This window comes from Symsagittifera roscoffensis, chromosome 5 (genome assembly GCF_963678635.1).
Source record: "Symsagittifera roscoffensis chromosome 5, txSymRosc1.1, whole genome shotgun sequence".
NCBI classification, from domain to species: domain Eukaryota; kingdom Metazoa; phylum Xenacoelomorpha; order Acoela; family Convolutidae; genus Symsagittifera; species Symsagittifera roscoffensis.
The window spans coordinates 3905566-3930083 of NC_087066.1; the positions used below are offsets into that span (position 1 = coordinate 3905566).

General features: G+C 36.5%; 2 protein-coding genes across 2 annotated transcripts in view; both read right to left on the bottom strand.

Moving 5' to 3' along the window:
• Window positions 1–16153, bottom strand: LOC134846572 (uncharacterized). Its single transcript, XM_063863956.1, has 13 exons — window positions 16142–16153; window positions 15583–15796; window positions 13690–13881; window positions 12395–12685; window positions 11935–12029; window positions 8810–9026; window positions 7943–8122; window positions 7032–7176; window positions 4696–4838; window positions 3543–3675; window positions 2407–2589; window positions 997–1065; window positions 1–697 (listed from the first exon to the last, which is right to left on the bottom strand). The coding sequence occupies exons 1-13, from the start codon at window positions 16151–16153 to the stop codon at window positions 310–312; spliced, it is 2262 nt and encodes a 753-aa protein (XP_063720026.1). The 3' UTR covers window positions 1–309.
• A 4609-nt stretch (window positions 16154–20762) lies between these two features.
• LOC134846573 (uncharacterized) overlaps window positions 20763–24518 on the bottom strand; it is a 99117-nt gene continuing 95361 nt past the window's right edge. Inside the window, exons 38-39 of the mRNA XM_063863957.1 lie at window positions 22716–22929; window positions 20763–21011 (exon numbers count right to left, since the gene is read on the bottom strand). Of these exons, the coding sequence (XP_063720027.1) occupies window positions 20860–21011; window positions 22716–22929 (366 nt within the window). The 3' untranslated portion in view covers window positions 20763–20859. The remainder of the gene's footprint in view (window positions 21012–22715; window positions 22930–24518) is intronic.

Genomic DNA, 24518 nt, shown 5'->3' on the forward strand with positions numbered 1-24518 from the left:
TGCAAAATCAATATTAAATGATACAAATTGGTACTTACATAATTTTATTTGATCTGCGTTAGAAGTTATGATATAAAAATATAATTCAAAGATATTATTGATATGCGATGAAACCTCACACAAATGATGTTTTTCAATAATGCTTTTCAATTTACACGTACTCAGTTCCAAACTGAACCAATAACCGACTCAATTTTCATTACTATTGACCAGCACTTTTTTCTTCAACATGAGTTTGTAAAGAATTTATCAAGATCGGATTTTTGTACAATTTTGTAAAAAAGAATTACAAATTTACTTAAGCGCTGTTCAACTGAATTTTTCGGCCAAGTCGATAAAAGCTGTCGGCGTATTCATCTCTTCCGCCTTCTTCTTCCTCGGCCTTCTGACCAAAACCTCTTCTTCCTGTTCGGCCTCTGGTTGTCGGTTCGAATCCTGACCGGGCCCTCCTTGCCCACTTTTGTCGACCTGGTCTGCGGGTGACGTCATAGGTGACACCGGGAGCAGCATGGCATTTCTGAATCCGTAAGGAAGTTTGAGATGAGGTGGGGGCTGTTGGGGTTTAGGGGGGAATCGGGTCATGCCGGGGTTGGTCATGGGAGTGCGTGGGTCTGAGTTGGGGTTCGTGTTGAAGGTGGGGGGAGCGAGGGCAATCAAATGAGATGAAGGGTTTGACATATCTAGATGCATTGGTCTCCTAAACACACTTCAGCATTTAATTTTGAATTTCAGCATATATTGTTTCTCTGAATGTTGCTTTGGAAATCTTAGTTTTGGAGTGCTCTTGTTTTGACATAGCCAGAAAAGTTTTCAGAAGTAATTGAAAATGGTTTAAAAATTTCATTAAAAATTAAGCCTTGTCAAAAATTCACAGCAATTAGCTTGATAATTTGATAATTCTCACTATATCATATTATTGCTAAAATTATTTTCTATCAAAGTAAAAAAGCCCATGAAATCACTACAAGCATATAGTTGTTCCATAGTTTGACTAACAGACTGGGAGGATATGGATGTGTGGGGTTGTCCACAAAGTCTGGCTGTCTTGCGGCCAGAATAGACAGGCTGAAACAGACCAAAAATGAGACACTAGTAGATCGCATAGTCTGCAGTGTGCAATGTGTTTAGTTTTCATTTTGGTTCACCCAGTTTCAAGCCTCTGTTTATTATTACAATGAAGATGCATAAAATTTGCAGTGGTCATTTTTAATCTAAACCTTAAATTTTTTTCAGGCCATCAAATTTTAAATCGGAATGTTTTTTTTCAAAAAGAAACTTTAAGTGAGCAAATTGAAAAAAAAGCAGTTTTGATGGCCGATTCAATTGAAAGTTTTGTTCCGCCTTTTGGATTTGAATTTGGGTGAAGTTGAGTCAATTTAGTTGAGTGAACCGTCTATTTAATTGTGACACCAAGCAGCAAACAATCAGAGGTGAAATGTGAAGACACCATTTCAGATGAGTCATGAACATTGAGTCAGACGTGCAAGAAATTCATGCAATTATTAAACAACTTTTATTAGATTTTTTAAAAAAATTTTCACTATTATTTTGACTATTATCAAGGAAACAGACAAAATTGTGCTAAAACCAGAGTCGAAACTTCACGTTGACATTATGAAACAAAAAATTGAAAGTTTTTCAAACTTTTTGTGACCTCTTGTAATATGTGATATGAAAGCAAAAAAAAAATCTTTTTTTTTTACATCAGAGGCAGAGCCCATCATTCCTAATCTCATTTTAGAACCCATTTCCATGTTCAAAATGGTCGCACCTTTTTTATCCAATACCAGTTCAAAGCGGGACTGTGTAAATCACTTTTTCTGTCATTCTGAAAATCAAACCGCATAAAATTAGAGCTACAAATGATATTTTAACAAGATTTCGAAGCTGTAAAATAATTTAGTCTTGATTGCATACATTTGGCAACTAGTCAAGATAAGTCAGAGAAGAGTTAACGATTCAGCTTTTACTTTTGAAGCACAAATGAAATATTGAATCAAGTTTAGAATCGGAGAAAAACCGGCAATTCGTTCTACAGATTTGAGCTAACTCGCATCGCAGCTTAACAAACTATACTTCAAAACACGGTTAGTCAGGTCGAAATGGGAAATCATTTGGAGACATGGTTAGCACAGTTTGCAAACAACTGGATAACATGCTCACTCCTCTGCGGACACCGGTTCGAATCCCGGTGGGGCCGTCTGCGCACTAGGAGACGGCGTGTCTTCATCCCGCGGTAACTCGAGCTGCGGAACTACTGGGGAAGGTGAAACAGAACGGGATTGAGGTTGGTGTTGTTGTTGATTAGTGATCACGTGATTAATTGAGTTTTGGTTGGTTAGTGGACGCGGGGGTAATGGCCACACGACACACGAATCATTATTGGTAGGAGGGGGAGGCACTAACGCCTTATCCGCGGCCGAGATGGGCGGGGGAGGTGTGGACGTTGTGAGGGGGTGGGGGATGTTGGCTCCTCCGGCGTTGCTTCCGTTCACTGATGAGTCATCCTGCGAGTAGTGCTCGTAGGCATACAGGGTCTTCCTCGGGACGGGGGAGAAGTAACGCAGGAAGGGGTAGACTCTCGCTTTGCTATTCACAAATGATACAATATATCTAATTGGAAAACAAATCAAAGCAAGTCACCTTGTTTAAGGCTACTTTAAAAAAAAATCAGAAACGTACGTGAGTTCAAAGAACAATTTTTCGGAATATGATACGGATGAATGATGTTATGCTTTCTAAGTAAATGTGTTGAAACAAAATGAACTAATTTAACTACATGAAGAAACTTATTATATTTCTGCGTTTTGGTTTTACTTATATCCTTCATTGAGTTAGGAGGAGGTCAGTATTGCAGGGAAAGATCCCGGCAGTAGATCGATCTGGATCTTCGATTTCGATTGCTGGAAAGTTAAAATTCCTTCAACTCTGCCAGTCGCATAAATTATACATTCAATGGCGAAAAGTCACAGGATCTGAGTTATTAACTCAATCTCAAGCAGGGGCGGATCTAGGATCTAAGATTTTCTCGAGGGGGGGGGGCGGATTTTCAAAAAATGTTCGAAAATTTTGCCGACCTTTTTTTTAGGTCTACCAAATTGATTTGTCGAGCTCTCCGACAGCACTGTTTTTCCCCTATTTTGGGCCAAATTTTCAGCGGCGCAGGCAAATTTATGAAAAAACAGTAAAAAAAAACCGTTTTTGGGCACTTTTTGAAACAGAAGCAACACTTGGATAGTATGTCTTCAAAAGCAAATATCAAAATATTTTTGAGAAGGCATTTTTTGAGAATTTCCGAAAACAGAGTCAAAACATTATATGTTCAAGAATTTCACAAGTTCCACTTAAATTTCATCAAAAAGCTCATTTATTTCAAAAACCATAATCAAAACATCAGAAAGTATTTTCGAAAATTGTTCTGATCAATTCAAATTTTGAGCGTTTTTTCCCTTATATTCGTTTTTTTCCTTTTATCAGTCTCTGTGTGTTTTTAAGTATTGTAAAAGGAGAGTTGAGTGTGAATAAGTGATTGAGTGACTGACGCTTGGCCGGCCTTGCGGAGACAGCAGAGGAGGATGAGGAAGAGGAGGAGGACGACCACCACTGCCACTATGATGAAGATGGGGGTCAGACTGGCAGCCTGGAAGTCAGTCGCTTGCGGCTCAATCGCGGGCTCTAAACGCAACAACAAGCTATAGAAGAAAGAAAAAGTTAGAAACAGAAGAAGAAATTCATTCGAGTCAATCGAAAAGAGGCGATTTAAAAAGAGTAGATAACGAGACCAGTTGATCTGTTATATCATTATCTTTTTTTCTCAGATTATATCAAGAGTTGATTAATCTTCGGTAGAGCGACAATTCGTGCAACCTTCATGCTATAGTTTCATGGAGTTGCGGTTTCGATTTATTGAATTTATGTTTCACATTGGTTGTTGAAATTGGTAATCACAAATTTTTTCTCATCTTTGATTGCGCGCGTACAGATAGGCAAAACCAACGAGAATTCGGCTTGAAGTCCCGTCGGCTTGATTTCCGGCACCAAAAACTTACATGTCTGGAATTACGGAAAAGAATCCCGACCAAGTATCGCCCGTTAAAAATTATTCCAGACATTTGTGTTCAATGCAATAAGTCCGAGTATTTGGCGATTAAATAAGTTTTGAAAAAAAAGCTTAATGATATATATAAAATCAACTTGATTAAAAAAGAGATTGAAGCTTTAATTCTGGTATTTGCTCTGCAAGCTAAGTGCTCACGTGTTCATTGCTTAACGTTTTGTTCACAATTCATTTTAACACTTCCTGGAAAAAATAGTTCATACACAATATAAAAATCAGATCAAAAAACTTGTAGGTTAAATGCTCAATTTGTTAATGCGGAGGCAATCTCTAAGTACATTGCTTTATGCCAGACAAATGCCTTTGACAAATGACTTTCGTCAACCAGGCTCTTTTTCCTACCCCCCACCTGCAAATTTTTAGATTTGAAGTAACTGTTCACTTTGTCCGATTGTCGTGAAAATTGCCATGCAGACTAATAAGGCCATGACAAACATATTTGGTCTTCATAATTAACCTTGTAAAATCACTCGTTAGAGCATAAAAATCATGTTTGAGTGAGGTGGGGGGAAAGGAAAAAGAGCAGTCAACCAGGAAGATTTAAATTTGTATGGGAAGTAGTAAGATGAAAAAGTGACCTTCTGGTTGTGTGTAGAGTCCGCTGAATCCCTGGCTCATAATGTATCTCTTTACCGGCTCCCCGTTCACCACCCCCATGTCAATCTCCCCCACAAACCAGATGGTGTAGCCAGTGTCCGGATGCAGGGGTCCATTGCAGATTCTAAAAACACACTGCTGCTAACAGTATATGATATGACGGTAATAAACTATACTGTTGGTATATCTAAGTAAGTACAATCTATGTACACTAACTGAAAATTAAAAGAACAAGACTGCTCGTATCTGAGCAAAGCCCTGAATGTTCCGACTGCCTTTTAAGGTTTATGGAGCAGTAATAACATTAAAAAAATTAAATGAAATAAAATAAAGAAAAAAAATTTTTTTTTTTTAAATTTGAAATTTTTTTAATGAAAATTATCCTCCCACACGCCCTATTAAGTACAAAAGGATAGATTTCTTTCCTTGTAATAAACCAATTATGGCAAATAAGCTTCATTCAACCAATCTGGAACGATTTCTAAGACGGATTAAATCTCCGCTTACGCGTTAATATATCGAATTATATCGCGCGTTAATTGTCCCAAATTGGTCAAAATGGCCGAAATGGCCAACTTGAAACCCTCATAACTTTACAAAAAATGATCACAGGTGACATATCTTTTCAAATTTAAGCTCAGGACAACAAAACTTTTTGAATGATAAAAAAATTCAGTCAAAAATGGCTAGTTAAAAAGTCGAAATTTGTTTGAAGAAAAAAAACCCACCCCGGGCACAAATATTCCGTTACTTTCGTACCGAAAGCCGGAACAATAAAAATAACTAGACTGCTCGTATCAGGGCGAAGCCTTGAATGTTCCGACTGCCTCTTAAGGTTTATGGAGCAGTAATAACAATAAGAAATTAAATGTAACAAAAAAATGAAAAAAAAAAAAAATTTTCTAAAACTTAAATTATTTTTTATGAAAATCATCCCCCTACACGCCATATAAAGTACAAAAGGATAAATTTCGCTGCTTGTAACAAATCAATTATGGCAAATAAGCTTCTTTCAACCAATTTGGAACGATTTCTCAGACGGACTAACTCTCCGCTTGCGCTTTAGTAGCGCGAAATATATCGCGCGTTAATTGTCACAAATTGGCCAAAATGGCAACCTTCAAACCCCCATAACTTTCCGAAAAACAATCACAGGTGAAATATCTTTTCAAATTTGAGCTCAGGACAACAATACCTTTCGAATGATACAAAAAAGTTGCGTAAAAAATGGCTAGTTAAAAAGTCGAAATTTGACTGAAAAAAAACCCACCCCGAGCACAAATATTCCGTTACTTTCGTATCGAAAGTCGGAGCAATAATGTGCCAATTAAAATGTCTGTTCTCAAACTCACACGAACAGGAAAGTGATCGACCGTAGGTCGATTCTTAGCATAGTTGGCAGGCATGTAGTTAATACCGAAGGTCATAAGATTAAACAAAATGAACAACTCACATTAGAAGGTTCAAATGCAATACAAATAACTTTTAAAAAATCTATCGAATCGTTTAGTCAGCTCCCTGATATTGCAGACCCTGATTTACGTTCTGCTGATTTGTGAAAATGAAAATTAGAATGTTTGCGGATACCTATCCTAGTATAGAACAATATAACCCCCCCCCATAGTAGTACAAGAAGGGTCAGGTTTCCAGAAAGAACCAAACCGCTAGTTCGGACTGTTATCGTAAAAAAATTGTACAATATAATTTTGAGTAAGATTAAAATTTTTAAGCAAAAATGTTTTCGGGTCTTTTCGGTAATCCCCCCTTGCTCGAAAGTGAAAGCTTTGCAGAAATTTTGTGGCAAATTTGGATCGATATTACGGAGAAATGCTGGCTATCATTACTGCGAAGGCCCAAACGAAGGAATTTTATCTAATTTAGTTTCCAACAGATCCTTTCCGTGTTTTTTTTTTTCGTTTACTGCATATATGATCAGAAGTGATATATGATCTGCATATATGATCCAAAGGCGTTCTGAATTGCCGTTTAATTCTCCTTTTTGCAGTTTTCCGAGTTGGTTTCAGGCTCTTGCTATCCAATTTTGTAATTTTTCAATTTCATTTTTAATTTAGGGGGTATAACCGAAAAAAAAACATTTTCTTACACAGTCACAAGAGCGACTCAACACATTATTCCACGACCAACACTCAAGTTCAAGACTAATACACAATTTACCTATCAATTACTCAATTATATAATGTCTTTTTGGTGCTTTCAAGTGCTTTGCATTTTTTCGTGAATAAATTTTGAAAAACTCTAGAAAAAAAAATAAATTAAGTTATAAATCAATGCATAAATCACTACAATATAGGTGTACCTGGAACAGCTGTTGGGGTCTGTCTGTCCGATCAAGAGGAACCACTGATCTGTGCCCTCCTCAGTTGTCGGGGGGTAGGAGTCCATCTGGGCCAACTGGTGTGCATGCTGGTCCATGTCACGTGATGCGTACGGCTCCACGTCATCTGAACCAACAGTTTTTTTTAATTCCTCCGGCTCACAAAAAAATTCAAAACATTATTTGAAACTCACATTGTTTTGAAATTTTCATCGCTTTATATTTCGACCAACTATAGTTTGCATTAGCTCAATTTTCATTGCTTTTAGAGCTGATTTATACGGTGATATAATAAGCGCGTAATAATAAAAATTTTGGCCATAGCGGCAGTTTTCAAACGCACTACATTTCTATGAAATGCTCCCAGCTGATTTTGATCTTTTTAAACTTGAGCGTTGGAAATCAATACTTACTAATTGGAAAGAAAAAATTTCAAAATTTCCAACAAAAACTGTTTATTGGGTGAAAAAACGCCTTCAATCTTGAGGGGTCGAATTCTTAATTCACGGCGGATGTTTACCAAATCGTCATACATTTGAAGACAAAAAGTACATCAGAATTACGGAACACTTGCATAACAACAGTGGCAATCAGTTGCTGGCTTTTTTTCCTTATCCCCACATGCAAATTTTCAGTTCACATACTCCAATTGTTGCTTGAATTGGTATGCGGAACAATTAGGCTATGACAAACATATTTGATCTTTATACTTTACCTTGTAAAACCCCTCATTACTCCATAAAATTGATGCTTATGTGAGGTGGGGGAAAAGGAAAAAAAGCCCAGTTGTTATATATTGCATAACAAAGTTAATTGTCGGCTTGTTGAAATCGTAATCTTATTTTCGGCTTGTCGGCTTTCGGCTTGTCGGCCTATCGCCTTAATTCGTGTACCTGGGTAGACTGGAGGAGTCTGGTTGAAAGTGTGGTTGTTGGCTATTATGACAGCATACTGTGTGACAAAGGGGTCCCTTCCAAAGGGCAGTCCAGTGATGTTGGCCTCCAGCTGGGTGGTGATGTCCGTCACCCGATTACTCTCCTCCCACAACTCCACCGTGATGTTAGGAAGAACCCCTACAAAATTGGATTCAAAGTGAAAATCACAGTCGGGTCTACATTTTTCTAACGTGAGAGGGGATGGTTTGTCAAACAAAAAATAATACATTTTATTTGGTGAGGGCGTCGAATTCTGGAAACATCTCAAAATTGTCATTCATAAAATCATGCACAGCTTTCATGTATTTTGTAGGAATTTTTGGATGATGATTAGGTAGAAATCCTAATTAGGGCACACCACTCTCCAGGGGCGGATCTAGGATTTTCTCGAGGGGGAAGGCGGATTTTCAAAAAAATTTTGGAAACTTTGACGACCTTTTTTGGGTCGACCAAATTGATTTTCCCAGCTCTCCTAAAGCACTAAAAAGACGCTGTTTTGGCCAAATTTTCAGCGCCGCAGGCAAATTTAAAAAAAAACAACAGGTAAAAAAGCCGTTTTTGGGCACTTTTTGGAAAATTTTGTCAAAAAAATCGCTTTTTTTTTGGCGCGCGCTCCCCTTCAAACTTAGTATATATTGGCGCCAAAAGTGCCTTCAAAAAATTTTAGAGTGGGTCGGCCAAAAATGGATTTTTATAAAAAGTACCAAAGGGGGGCCCTTTGGGTCGGCAGGGGGTCGAATCCCTGAGAAAAACGTTCCCTCCCCCCCAAATCCGCCCCAGCCACTCTCCTCAGTCAGATCCCTGGCAGCTTTCAACTAAACAAACCGGTGGTGAATGTGTGCTGAAAAAGACCCATTTCAACCCCATTGACACTGGGTGTAATATTGACTGCATAGTTGACGCCCATGTCCAGGGTTGCCACAGTGATGACACAGTTGAAATCAATTTGGGTGGAATCAGTTGTTTCAGAGGACACTTCTTCACACACTTCTGTCCCAGTCAAGTTATACGAGGACTCTTCGCCTGTGTCTTCATTCCTCACCTTAGAAATGTCATAAAACTCAAATTTAAATCCATAACAGGGAAAACTATAGCACTTGTCTGGATTTTTTAAAACTATATCCCCCTTTTGCAAGAGGGTTATACTCGTTACTAGGTATGAAACTCTCATATGCTTAACCGTTGATTTATTTCTTTATAAGGAGATATCAGTACTAGGTACCCGAGAGGGAAAGTATATAGCTAAAGAGATCCATTTGGCTTAAGTGTGTTTAAACTGAGACCATAAAATAAGTCGGAGGGAACGGACCAGCATACAAGCTGTTCAGTTCTTCTAGAAGCATTGCTTTTGTTCAATGGTAAAGATGATTGAACTTTCAAGCTAGTGATTCACTCGTTTTAATTTTTTGTAAGTTATTTTGCAACGAAATGTGTAGGTTTATTTTATTAGGAAACAGATATGTCTTTCATGAAGGGAACCAAAAGTAAATGGTGCATTTCTACTTCTAACTTTTGCTGGAAATAAAATAGCTCATTTCATCGAAACAAAAATCACCCGAAAATTTTTTTCTCGAACTTCGTTAAGTTTAGACAAAAACTGATGAACATAAATGTGACTTAGAAGTTCACGGGAGCATTAAAATTGTACATTTCGAGCCTCGAAATGGGTGATTTTATCTGAAATAATTTGATCGAAACATAAGCTAAAAATTCAAGCTAAATATATCTAATTACGCATCTTTTTTTACCCAACAAAATTTCTGAGGATTGTTTGAGACGATTATTGTTCCGAGCTTCGTAACGAAAGTAACGGAATATTTGTGCTCGGGGTTGTTTTTTTTTCTTCAGAAAAAATTTGACTTGTCAACTAGCCATTTTTGACGGAACTTTTTTATATCAATCAAAAAGTATTGTTGCCTCAAGCTTACCAACGAAAAGATATCTCACCTGTGATTTTTAAAAGTTTTTCGTCAAGCTATGAGGGTTTGAAGATTGCCATTTTGACTAATTCGGGACAATTAACGCGCGCGATATATTTCGCGCTATTAACGCGTAAGCGGAGATTTAACCCCCCTAGAAATTGCTCCAAATTGGTTGAAGGAAGCTTATTCGTATAATTGATTTGTTACTAGGAGCAATCATTTTATTTTTGTTACATTTAATTTTTCATGTTAAAACACCGACCAAGTTATTGCAGCTTTCTATCAAACTGCCAATGCGATGCAGGAAAAACTCGACCAAAGAAACTGTAACTATTTCAATATTCCGGATTTGGATCTCCTTCAGGTTGTTTAGGATTTCCATTTCCTCGCAATCGCGCCACATTCGCTTCGACAAAAAAACTATGCTAGACTCACATGTTTTAATATTTTGAACAAATTTTGTACAGATACCAAAATGCGTAACTTTGAAAATTTCAACAATGGACTTAACGCGAAATCCTATTAATTTTTCTTGTTAAGTAGTGGATTAGCTGCATAATTTAAAAAAAAACTACTAATCAATCTTTCAACTGAACTCTTTATCTCAGATTTGGCTGGGTAGTTTTCGAAAAAAAAAGAAAAAGATTCCAAAAAAAGATCCAAATTCAAAAAGTTGACTTTTCCTAAATTCACAAATTTTTCTCTACTAAAGCGTGGGAATTGTCTCAGATGCAGGGAAGATTTCCACGCCCTCATTTTTAGAATGAATCCTCAATAACGGCGGCTTTAGCTAGTAGTCTTCTAGAACAGTGATGAAAATTCTTTAAAAAAATGGTAAAAATTTCAAAAAATGGATTTTTCTGATGTCCAAATCGGTTTTTCTGCAAAAAAAAAATTAAGCGAAACAGATCACACAGTTTGAATGAATTATCAAGCTCAGAATCAGCAGGTTAGTTTTTAAAGAAAAAAAAAAGTTTCCAAAAAACGGGCAAAATTTCAAAAATTGTACTTTTGCTATGGCTATATTTTTTTTAAAACGCAGGGCATAGCCGCTTGCGCAGGAAAGAATTTTTTCTTCCGGTTGAACTCTTACTTTCCGACTTGGCAGTTTAGTTTTTGAGAAAAGTTTAAAAAAAAGTTAACGAAAATGTCAAAAAACGGGCTTGTTTGAGGCCATAATTTTTTTCTTCCGAATTTAGGGAATAGCCGCTTGAGAAGGAGAGATCCCCCAAGGATTAGTTCTTCAGTTTAAACGTTCATCTCAGATTTATGTATTCATTATTAAAGAAAATGAACAAATTCAAAATCAAATAAGTCAAAAATTTCTCTACCGAAACTTTCGAAAGCCGTAGAACGAACGTGGTGTAAACTGAAAAGAGACTAGCAAAATATGCAGGCACATGGAATAGCAGCCAGTTTTTCCAATGACACCATTGTTTTGAAACTTGGTTTAGTAGTTTTTGGGACAAAAAAAAACGAAATTTTTGGGAAAAGTTAAAAAGTTTTCCAAAGGTTTGCAAAACAAAAACAAAAATAATTAAATCCCATACATTTTCATAACAACTATTGTTTTCAAACGGGACCAAACACTAGCCAAAAAAATACCAGCACTATATGCTATTAAATTACCTATGCTTAAGCACGCTTAAATCTGAAGAAATTGAAATATACCAAAAGTGCCACTAATGAGCACTTTTATTTGCGACATAGTTTGGAAAAAAATTGTTCGTAATAATTCTCTACGCTTGTGTAATAAAAAAAGTCTCGCTGTTCAAAAAAATTGTTGTGAATTTTCTTTTGTCAAACTAAAAGAAACAAAATTTTTTGCATGCAGTTTGTTTTGATTGACGGCGATGACTCCTAGCTTGCGTCTTATGCATTTTAAATGCTGTTATTACTTCCCATTTTTGCAATTTTTCACCCAATTAAATCGCTTTAAACTAAAAGAAAAAACTTTTTTTTGTGATAATGAAATCATTGTGATTGCAATTTTTTGTGCTAGTCGATGAAATTGCTATTAAAAGGTACCTGGACATGGAATGTGGTCTCTTCTGGTGGGAATGAGTCATTGAATGTGGCTTCTACAACGACTAAACCAGAATCGAATTCGGCAGACAGCTGGCCTGAAAAAGAAACACTCGTTGTAGTTAGCTCTTCTTACAGAAGAAAAGTTAATTGGATTTGGAAGATGAAATCGAGAAAACCGATTGCGGGCAAAAAATGTAATATTTCATTGACAAGAACACATCAAGAATGGGACCACTAAATTTAGAAGCTTGTAATCATTTTTACTCATCAAAATAACATCGAGGCAATTTATTGTCTTCTTTTTTGTCTAAAAAGGGCAAAAATTCAATTCAACATTGTTTTTGAATGATAGTTGCTACACGTTCAAGAGTTGAATTTCGAAAGATTTATTAGCGAGTTAATAATGTTTCAATAGTTTTTATTAACCGTTTACAATTGCTAACTCAGTCGTTAAACTAACTTGACTTGGTGGCGAACTCTTTGAATATGTCTGTGCTCACACTCCAGCCACTGTCCGTCATCCCAACAAACTTGATCTTGTAGTTGGACCCTGGATCCAGAGGTCCATTGCAGTATGTCTCATTCTCTGCACACGGGTACTCTTCTCCCAGAGTGATGGTCCAGTTCACTTCCGCGAACTGTCCTCCAGAAGTTGAGTTTGATTCCACGAACTCAGAAGGAGGGTAAGGGAGGGGGGTTGAGATGACGTAGGGTTCGAAGTCGTTTTTACTTGCAGTGGACCATGTCTCGTCTGAGCACACGAGCAATTAATCACACATTTTAAAGGCACCATAGATCCGAGGCACCTTGTCCATTATGGAAACGGTTGCTTCCGATTCCAAATTTTAGGCTTTTTGGTTATATGAAGCAAAAGTATTTCCATTAGACTCTTAGACTTAACAATTTTTGTTGAGATTGGAGCGCATGGCTGATGGACAAACTTGTTTTCGGATTTCGTCTGAATATATTTTCGTTGTCTTCAAAGAAGTGACTGTAAGCACATTCGACCTATTGTTTTAATGGAAATAACTGATTTTACTGACCAATTCTCACTTTATAATTGAACACACAAACAGAGGCGGATCTAGGATTTTCTCGAGGGGGAAAGGAGCATTTTCAAAAATTTGTCAAAAACTCTGTGGACCTTTTTTAGGTCGACCAAAATGATTTTCCGTTTTTGGGCACTTCTTGGAAAAATTTGACCAAAAAATTGCGTTTTTGCCGCACGCGTTTTCCTTCAAAATTATTATATATTGGCGACAAAGGTGCCTTTAGAAAAAATTTAGGGTTGTTCGGCCAAAAATGGATGTCATAAAGTAATATCAAAAGGGGATCCTTTGGTTGGTGAGGGGTCGAATCCCTGGGGATGGGGGGGGGGGGGGGGGGTTTGCTTCTACCAACTTTTCCCCCTATATCCGCCCCTGAACAGAAGTTTTCTGATAAGTTTCAAGCCAGTTCATTATTATGATTATTTTTTCGTTTTTAATGGGTTGATCATTTTTTTCAGCTCAGAATATTTTGTTCCCCGAACTTATTTTCAGTTTTTCATTCTTTTTGAATCTTCATTTGATTTCGATTCTGTTTCTCTTCTGCACTTTTGTTTTCGAGTTTTTGGCTCTGCAAATTTTAAATATTTTTGCACTGTTACTGTTCTCGTAGTATTTTTTTGTTTTACTTCTCAGGATACTTTTTGGTTCTGCGTTTTGAATGCTTTGTTTGTTTGCAGTTTGCATGGAATTCTACACTGCTACTAACTTGTCTGGTCCATCTGTTCATCCGTGTACCTCCTCTGTCTCCTGCTTCCATCCTCGTCCAGTGCTACCACAGTGTAATAAGAAGTGATGGAGGAGTCCACTCCGAAGGGGAGGCCAGTGATCTCGAGCAGCACTTCAGTGTATGGGTTCACAATGTCCTGGCTGGTTGTGACTTTAAACTCCGAATACTTTTCTGCAAACAACAACAAGAAACACTTTTTTTGAGAATGTGTTGTCGTTCGCTAACCATGCCACGTCAATTTCCTATAAAACTGATATTCACATTTTATCAATATTTTAACCACGGACAAAAGAATCCAATCAAAATTTTATGAAGTCTTTTGCAAACCTTCAAAATATTACTGATCCGATTTCTAATATTTTTGTTGGACTTTGTTGATAATATTTTGTTGTCTTGCATGAAATTGGTAAGTTAAATTAAAGTTTCTTGGAACCTTCAAATTAAATACGTTTTTTATGCGTGTTATTTTTCTGGCACAGGTACTGGCTCCAGCAGGGTTTCCAAGGATAAAAACATCAAAAAAATGAACACCTGATTGAAAGATATCGTCAATGTTGTATATTGGTGCAAAGCAAAAGTCTATTTTAAAATCTGATTTTGAGATCAATCAGAGTTTTAATTTGCCTCAAAATTAGTCAGTATTTATAGTCATTATTGCTGAAAAATATATCATAAAATCGAGATATATCATTAGAAATAAGAATCTAATTTGTTCACTTGTTCCCATTTTGGTAAATTTTACTTTCACTGCACTCGACATATATAGCATCGGCTTCATGGATAGGGTCGATTAAAAAAGAGAGAAAACTCTTTGGTTAACACATTTTGATATTTGGTTAAGACGGAACTGGTATAAACAGACAAAAAAGAATATTATCAGATTTAGTTCAACTTTGAGACATCATGGAAGTTTGTATATTTTTTCTATGTAAGTTTTACAGAAGAGTTTTCCATAATCCGGGGAAAATTTTGAAATTGTTAAGAAAAAGACATTTTTATTTTATTTTACTGTTGTTATTTTTCAGTACAACGCGACAGAATTAGATAGAACTGGTCTCTTTTATACAAGAGTTTTTAAAAGCTCTTTATCCTGTTCCCCCACCTGCCAATTTTTACAAGAAAATTAACCTTATCTGATTGTTATGAAATCATTATTGCGGAATGTTGCGGAATTGGATTGTTGCGGAAACGTTAGGCCATTACCAACATGTTTGATCTTCTTGACATACGACTCGTAACAGCATAACATTGATGCTCATGCAAGTTGGCCGGGGATAAAGAAAAACAGCCTTTTAGAAACTGACGGACGGTGGATCGAACAATGGAAAGGTAAGGAAACCAAGAACTACGTAAAAGTTGTAGCAGAATCTAATCAATGGTTCAGTCTGTCATCAAATTGGCTCTTTTAAATTTTTTACCCCAAATTCGATTTTCAATTATGAAATTTATTTTATTTTTATTTTTTGGGGGGGGGGGGGGGGGTTCCGAAAAAAGCCGTCAGATTTAGCTTTAAAACGTTAATATAGTGGGAAAACGGATAAAATCAAACCAATTCTTTTCGACGTTAAGAAAATGTTTTTGTGATAACTGCAGAAGAAAGTAAAAAATAACTATTGCTTCCAGTAACTGATTGAATCTAATTTGTCGTTCCAGCAAAATGTTTTGACTCGACTCGAGCCTTTCTTTTATGGTGATGAGTATACGATGAAATGCAATGTAAGAAAACATAGAAAAGAACAATCGGAACCCCACAAAATACGAGAAAGAGTCGACGAAACTACTCAAAAAAGAAACTTGAAGTTAAATCAACTAAAACCTCTGTCTAAAAACAGAGAGCATGATTATGCTGGTAAAAATTAAAAAAAAACTCACCCGAAGGAGTGGGTATGGACACAGTCTGGCATTGGTATGGTTCTTTGTTGTAGTTGGCGTACTCCACAAACAGACACACCTGGAAGTCTGGAGGAGAGGGGAGGGTCTCTCTCGACATCCAGACACACCACTGCGAGGAGCTTCCCCCACACGACTCCAGAGTGAGGGGCTGGGTGTCGTGCCGGCCACTGTCTTCCAAAGGCAGAGAGGAAATCTGAAAACGAAAAAAAAGAGTTCTTAAAAAAATTGGATCTATGATTTTTTGAAACGCGTTATCATATCGATTTATGCCATATTTGAGCAGATCTTTACCACAGATTTTAAAGAAAATAAGAGAAGACACGTGCAATTAATACACATGTAATTTGAAGTCTCAGTCTTTTTTTGTTTCATGAAGTTAGTTTTAACCAGATATAATTTCTGCGCTTTGGATAGTCTTCCATAGACATCTTCTGCCTTTTAACATCTTGTTATTTTTCAATGTTGAAATAAAGATAAATTGCTTTGCTCTAGATGAAACAAGTTTAACTTTTAGTGCAATGTTATTCGATTGATCTACTTCTAACTGCATTAGCTGGGGTGTGTAGCACAAAAACAATGTATCCTCTATCCCTGTTCATAATATGCCCCTCATTACTGTTCCAGTGTGTGGATGTGTACCAGTTCAGCTACTGTGGCATGTTCTTCGCCTACTGCGAGACTAACGGGGACTGTTGTGAGAGTATGTGGCCCACAGACATCAAGTGCCACTGCGACACCAAAATGAGACGATGTCTCTGTCCACAGAACGCCATGGACGGCAAGTAACTCAGAACTAGGCTCTTTTTCCTTCCCCCCCCCCCCCCACCTCACATGAGCTTCAATATATAAGTGTAACGAGTGGTTTTACGAGGTTGAGTATGAAGACCAAATATGTTTGTCGTGGCCTTATTAGTCTGTATGTAAATTTTCATAACAATCGGACAATGTGGTCTTTAAATTTAAATGTAAAAAATTGCAGGTGGGGGGGAAAGGAAAAAGAGCCCAGAACTACTAGGCTCCTCTGTTACCCCCACCCCTTCCCACACACACACACACACACACACACACGCACACACACACGCACAACCACACACACACAGACACGAGAGAGAGAGAGAGAGCCGTACAACTGGCTCGATTCCAGTTTCCCAACACCCTCGTAAAATTGCAAAATTAGGCTGTTCAAAAATTGTTCACACGGCTTTTTGCATGTAAGAAATGCTCTAAGAACTTGCCGTGAGCTGACACGTTTTGATGCAGTTTATATCAAAAAAAAAATAATTTTAAACAGACTTTGACATATTCAATTTCAGAAAAAATCAAAGAACTTGAAAGAGCGTTTAGTTAAAGAGCCAGCCCACAATCAGTAAAAAGAAAAAAGTATATAATCAGTTTTATTTTTAGTTTTTTGTGTTCTGTCTCTAAAAAACTCGATTAATACGACCGATTGAAATTGGATATAATTTTACTACTGTTTAAAGCAAGAAAGCTTTTTATTCACGTTTTGAAGTATAATGGTTGAATATAGTTGAACTATTGATTTAGAAAAATTTGGAAATTTGGAAACTAAGGATATCTCCAATAAATCTCCCCCAATTTTCAATTTTGGATTTAAAAAACTATTTTTACGCGCGAGGCGACAGTTCGTAAAAGGCGACAAGCCCTAACAGTAGATTAAGCAGGAAGCACTGACCACTTCCCGCTTAATCTATTGTTTAGCCAGTATCAGCGTGATTAGGTGAACAGTTTTTTTCGACTCTTTTCCAGTTCCCCCCTTTCAAATTCAACTTTGAAAAACTTTTTTAACGTTGTCATAATGCAAGGAAATTTGGCGTGGTTAACAAATCGACAACTGTGAACAGATTTGGGCTCTTTTTCCTCTTCCCCCCCCCCCACCTGACGCCAGTTTCAACTTATTAGTGTAACGAGTGGTTTTACGAGGTTGAGTATGAAGACCAAATATGTTTGTCGTGGCCTTATTAGTCTGTATGTAAAATTTCATTACAATCGGACAATGTGGTCAACAAATTTACATGTAAAAATTTGCTGGTGGGGGGAAAAGGAAAAAGAGCCCAGATTTGTTCTTCATACTTTACAGCGTAACATCACGCATTTAGTCGTAATAACACGTAAAATAAACATAAATTTCGGTATTTTGAAAGGGGGAACTGGAAAAGAGCCATTTTTTCAATACTTTTTCATAGCTTACATCGTAACAATATTCCTCTCGGTGTAAGCGCAGCGGATCAAGCGTATTCTTCTTACAATGCCTTGCTACGAATTGTCGCTTGTTAAGAATTGTCGCTTGTTACGAATTGTCGCCAGTTACAAATTGTCGCCTGTTAAGAATTGTCACCTGTCTGTTACGAATTGTCACCTGTTACGAATTGTCGCCCAAAAATTTTATGTTGTCATAATGTAATGAAGCTTTGCATGGTAAACAATTCAAAAAATTGTGAACACATATTTTTCATAGCTTACATCGTAACATCACGCATTCACCAAAATAATACGTAAGACATGTAAAAAAACGGAAAAAATTGGTGGAAAGCGGAAAAGAAGTCTTTTCCAGTTTCCCCCACTTTTGAATTTTGAATAAAAGAAAGTTAAGTTGAAATGATTTTTCAAGTTATGAACTGCATTGAAACGTGTCAGCGTGAATAGGTGATCAAATTTTTACAATATTTTTTACACGCGAAATGCCTGATCGAGTAAGCAAGTAATTACTTTCTCGAGTAAGCGAAATTACTTTCTCCAACTAATTGCTTATTAGGGTAATAACAGATAATATGACTTGGAGAGGAGAGATAACGGGATCCTAGGATCCACCAAGCGTCTGCCCTAAAAGGTCATAAATTAGTTTAAAAGCAAGGCATAAGCCGACAAGCAGGTGGGAAAAAGTATATGAACGCAAGTAAACAAAAAATTACCGAACTATTCGTCAAAAAAATATATTTTTGAATTTCCAAGAACAAATAAATAGCCTTAGAGCTCTTTGACTTTCTCGAACAATTTTTGATACTTTTTTGATGAAATTAACCAAATTTGAGAAGTGGATCATTAAATGAAATTTTTATTACGCTGGGAAATCTGATCAAAAATTTTGAAACTTGAAGTCAATAATCTTTTCGTGGTCTTAACATTTTTGCTGTTTGATTTTGTCTTCCTTTTAACAAAGGAAATGAATTGTATTTTAAAAAATCAAAATTGAAACTACGAAAAAGTAGTTGAAACAACAAATTAAGACTGTTCCCGAAAGAAAAACTGCGAAAAAAAATCGCGACCTATGTAAGAATCTGAAGTTTGTTTTTCAGACAAAATTAACCCTTGTTGAAAAAACTCGACGTTGAACACTCGACGCGAGATTTTGAACAGCCTTATTTTGTATTTTACGAGGGGGTTGGGAAACTCGAAAAGAGCTCAAATATAACGAAAAAGTTTTTCATTTTTTCGCTGTTGAGTTATGTTCATGATGCTTACTTTTTTCAAATTTGTTTTTAATGGCTACAGAACAGTTTAAAAAATCAGTAGATTTTTTTTTCTCATTTGGCCAATATTTATTAGAATTTAGATATTTGTTTTAGAAGAGGGAAATGCCAACCCCGCAAGCAACGCGTCATCGTTGACCGGGGGAACAATATCTCCCAATCAGACGCAGAATACGACAGCAATTACCATTCCATGATATTGCAAACGAGTAAGAGGAAAAATGCAACTGGAAGCAATAAAAACAAAATCGATGATTTTGAAAACAAACAGTTGAGATTTTGATGCTTTCAAGGATAATCAAAATGAGAAATTAAACGTAAAAGTTTCAGACTTGGAGAGCGGTGGTGAAGTGGTTACCTTACATCTCCGCCTATCAAGCGAAAGGTCGGATGTTCGAGGCGTGCCATGATCGATGCTCATTGTTTAAGGGTGAGGCAACCTTACCCAACCCAGAAAAAATGGTTGAGAAAATTTCAAAATTGACCAAAAACTTGCATATAGTTCTTAAGCAAGAGCACGACAGCGGTTCGCCGTGATGAGCTGTACGGCTTGTATGTTGGTCCTTTCCCTCGTGGATAAAATGTCGTATAAGAAATTGCTTTTGCTCGCAATTTTAGTCCAATTTGAATACTACACCTAAGCAAAACTGTTCTGCATTTCATTGTACATTTTTAGTTGGGTTCACTTTTTAGCATCATTTTGTCAAATCACAACATTTCCAAAAGTACAAAAATTGATGATAACAAAAACTTTGATTTTATTCCGACTTTCATAACGAAAGTAACTGAGTATTTGTGCTCGAGTGCTTGTTTTTTTTCAGACAAACTTCGACTTTTTATTAAAAACTTTGACCGAATTTATTATATCCGCCAAAAATTATTGTTGTCCTGAGCTCAAATTTTAAAAGATATTCTACCTATGATCATTTTTTATAAAGTTGCGAGGCTTTAAGGATTGCCAATATGGCCAACAATTGATAAAACGAAGATTTGATTTTGTTTCGACTTTTCGACTTTCGTAACGAAAGTGACGGAGTATTTGTGCTGTTTTTTTTGAAAAAAATCTTCAATTTTTATAGGGTTAACTTTGCTTCATAGACCTTAAAAGACAATCGCAACATTCAGGGTTTTGCCTGATACAAGCAAATTTGTTTATCTACCTTTTTGATGGATATTTCAAAATTTTTAGGGTTATTAGTTAAAAAAACAAAGAGAAACAAATTAAAGCAACCAGCTGAAATGATTATGGGCTCGATTTTGAAACTTGTTAAAAAACTAATCGTAACATGACAAAACCCTGAAAGATCTGACGGCTCTTTAATTGAGGTCTCAATTAAAATTAAGTAGAAAAAAATATGATTAACATTAATTTTGAGATTTTTAGCTTATTTGTTTTTCCTCGCCAGCAAAACAACCAATAACAAATAGTGAGTATGAATGTTTCAGCCGTATGGAGAGCTAAAATAATCAGACTTCATTTTAATTTTTTTTCCGAATTTTGAAGAAAACGGAATAATTATGCTTGGTGTGGTCAATTTTTATGCACTCAATTTTCGGCGATCGAAATAATAGTTTATAACAAAATTTTTGATGCCACATTGAAGATATCGACTCCCTGAAATCAATTTTCAAAAAGCTATAGTTTACTTCCGATTGCTTTTTGAAAAGTTTTGGGAGTTTAAAAATAGCCTATTTGGCCAGGCTATTGACTAACTTATGCGCACTTTGTAGATTTAATCCATGATACTGAAAGCGTTACGCGAATTATTTATGCGTGGTGAGTTGTCCCGCACAACAAATGGTTGTAAAATAAAATGGAGGAGTCCACTCCGAAGGGGAGGCCAGTGATCTCGAGCAGCACTTCAGTGTATGGGTTCACAATGTCCTGGCTGGTTGTGACTTTAAACTCCGAATACTTTTCTGCAAACAACAACAAGAAACACTTTTTTTGAGAATGTGTTGTCGTTCGCTAACCATGCCACGTCAATTTCCTATAAAACTGATATTCACATTTTATCAATATTTTAACCACGGACAAAAGAATCCAATCAAAATTTTATGAAGTCTTTTGCAAACCTTCAAAATATTACTGATCCGATTTCTAATATTTTTGTTGGACTTTGTTGATAATATTTTGTTGTCTTGCATGAAATTGGTAAGTTAAATTAAAGTTTCTTGGAACCTTCAAATTAAATACGTTTTTTATGCGTGTTATTTTTCTGGCACAGGTACTGGCTCCAGCAGGGTTTCCAAGGATAAAAACATCAAAAAAATGAACACCTGATTGAAAGATATCGTCAATGTTGTATATTGGTGCAAAGCAAAAGTCTATTTTAAAATCTGATTTTGAGATCAATCAGGGTTTTAATTTGCCTCAAAATTAGTCAGTATTTATAGTCGTTATTGCTGAAAAATATATCATAAAATCGAGATATATCATTAGAAATAAGAATCTAATTTGTTCACTTGTTCCCATTTTGGTAAATTTTTTTTTCACTGCACTCGACATATATAGCATCGGCTTCATGGATAGGGTCGATTAAAAAAGAGAGAAAACTCTTTGGTTAACACATTTTGATATTTGGTTAAGACGGAACTGGTATAAACAGACAAAAAAGAATATTATCAGATTTAGTTCAACTTTGAGACATCATGGAAGTTTGTATATTTTTTCTATGTAAGTTTTACAGAAGAGTTTTCCATAATCCGGGGAAAATTTTGAAATTGTTAAGAAAAAGACATTTTTATTTTATTTTACTGTTGTTATTTTTCAGTACAACGCGACAGAATTAGATAGAACTGGTCTCTTTTATACAAGAGTTTTTAAAAGCTCTTTATCCTGTTCCCCCACCTGCCAATTTTTACAAGAAAATTAACCTTATCTGATTGTTATGAAATCATTATTGCGGAATGTTGCGGAATTGGATTGTTGCGGAAACGTTAGGCCATTACCAACATGTTTGATCTTCTTGACATACGACTCGTAACAGCATAACATTGATGCTCATGCAAGTTGGCCGGGGATAAAGAAAAACAGCCTTTTAGAAACTGACGGACGGTGGATCGAACAATGGAAAGGTAAGGAAACCAAGAACTACGTAAAAGTTGTAGCAGAATCTAATCAATGGTTCAGTCTGTCATCAAATTGGCTCTTTTAAATTTTTTAACCCAAATTCGATTTTCAATTATGAAATTTATTTAATTTTTATTTTTGGGGGGGGGGGGGGGGGGGGGTTCCGAAAAAAGCCGTCAGATTTAGCTTTAAAACGTTAATTTAGTGGGAAAACGGATAAAATCAAACCAATTCGTTTCGACATTAAGAAAATGTTTTTGTGATAACTGCAGAAGAAAGTAAAAAATAACTATTGCTTCAAGTAACTGATTGAATCTAATTTGTCGTTCCAGCAAAATGTTTTGACTCGACTCGAGCCTTTCTTTTATGGTGATGAGTATACGATGAAATGCAATGTAAGAAAACATAGAAAAGAACAATCGGAACCCCACAAAATACGAGAAAGAGTCGACGAAACTACTCAAAAAAGAAACTTGAAGTTAAATCAACTAAAACCTCTGTCTAAAAACAGAGAGCATGATTATGCTGGTAAAAATTAAAAAAAAACTCACCCGAAGGAGTGGGTATGGACACAGTCTGGCATTGGTATGGTTCTTTGTTGTAGTTGGCGTACTCCACAAACAGACACACCTGGAAGTCTGGAGGAGAGGGGAGGGTCTCTCTCGACATCCAGACACACCACTGCGAGGAGCTTCCCCCACACGACTCCAGAGTGAGGGGCTGGGTGTCGTGCCGGCCACTGTCTTCCAAAGGCAGAGAGGAAATCTGAAAACGAAAAAAAAGAGTTCTTAAAAAAATTGGATCTATGATTTTTTGAAACGCGTTATCATATCGATTTATGCCATATTTGAGCAGATCTTTACCACAGATTTTAAAGAAAATAAGAGAAGACACGTGCAATTAATACACATGTAATTTGAAGTCTCAGTCTTTTTTTGTTTCATGAAGTTAGTTTTAACCAGATATAATTTCTGCGCTTTGGATAGTCTTCCATAGACATCTTCTGCCTTTTAACATCTTGTTATTTTTCAATGTTGAAATAAAGATAAATTGCTTTGCTCTAGATGAAACAAGTTTAACTTTTAGTGCAATGTTATTCGATTGATCTACTTCTAACTGCATTAGCTGGGGTGTGTAGCACAAAAACAATGTATTCTCTATCCCTGTTCATAATATGCCCCTCATTACTGTTCCAGTGTGTGGATGTGTACCAGTTCAGCTACTGTGGCATGTTCTTCGCCTACTGCGAGACTAACGGGGACTGTTGTGAGAGTATGTGGCCCACAGACATCAAGTGCCACTGCGACACCAAAATGAGACGATGTCTCTGTCCACAGAACGCCATGGACGGCAAGTAACTCAGAACTAGGCTCTTTTTCCTTCCCCCCCCCCACCTCACATGAGCTTCAATATATAAGTGTAACGAGTGGTTTTACGAGGTTGAGTATGAAGACCAAATATGTTTGTCGTGGCCTTATTAGTCTGTATGTAAATTTTCATAACAATCGGACAATGTGGTCTTTAAATTTAAATGTAAAAAATTGCAGGTGGGGGGGAAAGGAAAAAGAGCCCAGAACTACTAGGCTCCTCTGTTACCCCCACCCCTTCCCACACACACACACACACACACACACACGCACACACACACGCACAACCACACACACACAGACACGAGAGAGAGAGAGAGCCGTACAACTGGCTCGATTCCAGTTTCCCAACACCCTCGTAAAATTGCAAAATTAGGCTGTTCAAAAATTGTTCACACGGCTTTTTGCATGTAAGAAATGCTCTAAGAACTTGCCGTGAGCTGACACGTTTTGATGCAGTTTATATCAAAAAAAAAATAATTTTAAACAGACTTTGACATATTCAATTTCAGAAAAAATCAAAGAACTTGAAAGAGCGTTTAGTTAAAGAGCCAGCCCACAATCAGTAAAAAGAAAAAAGTATATAATCAGTTTTATTTTTAGTTTTTTGTGGTCTGTCTCTAAAAAACTCGATTAATACGACCGATTGAAATTGGATATAATTTTACTACTGTTTAAAGCAAGAAAGCTTTTTATTCACGTTTTGAAGTATAATGGTTGAATATAGTTGAACTATTGATTTAGAAAAATTTGGAAATTTGGAAACTAAGGATATCTCCAATAAATCTCCCCCAATTTTCAATTTTGGATTTAAAAAACTATTTTTACGCGCGAGGCGACAGTTCGTAAAAGGCGACAAGCCCTAACAGTAGATTAAGCAGGAAGCACTGACCACTTCCCGCTTAATCTATTGTTTAGCCAGTATCAGCGTGATTAGGTGAACAGTTTTTTTCGACTCTTTTCCAGTTCCCCCCTTTCAAATTCAAC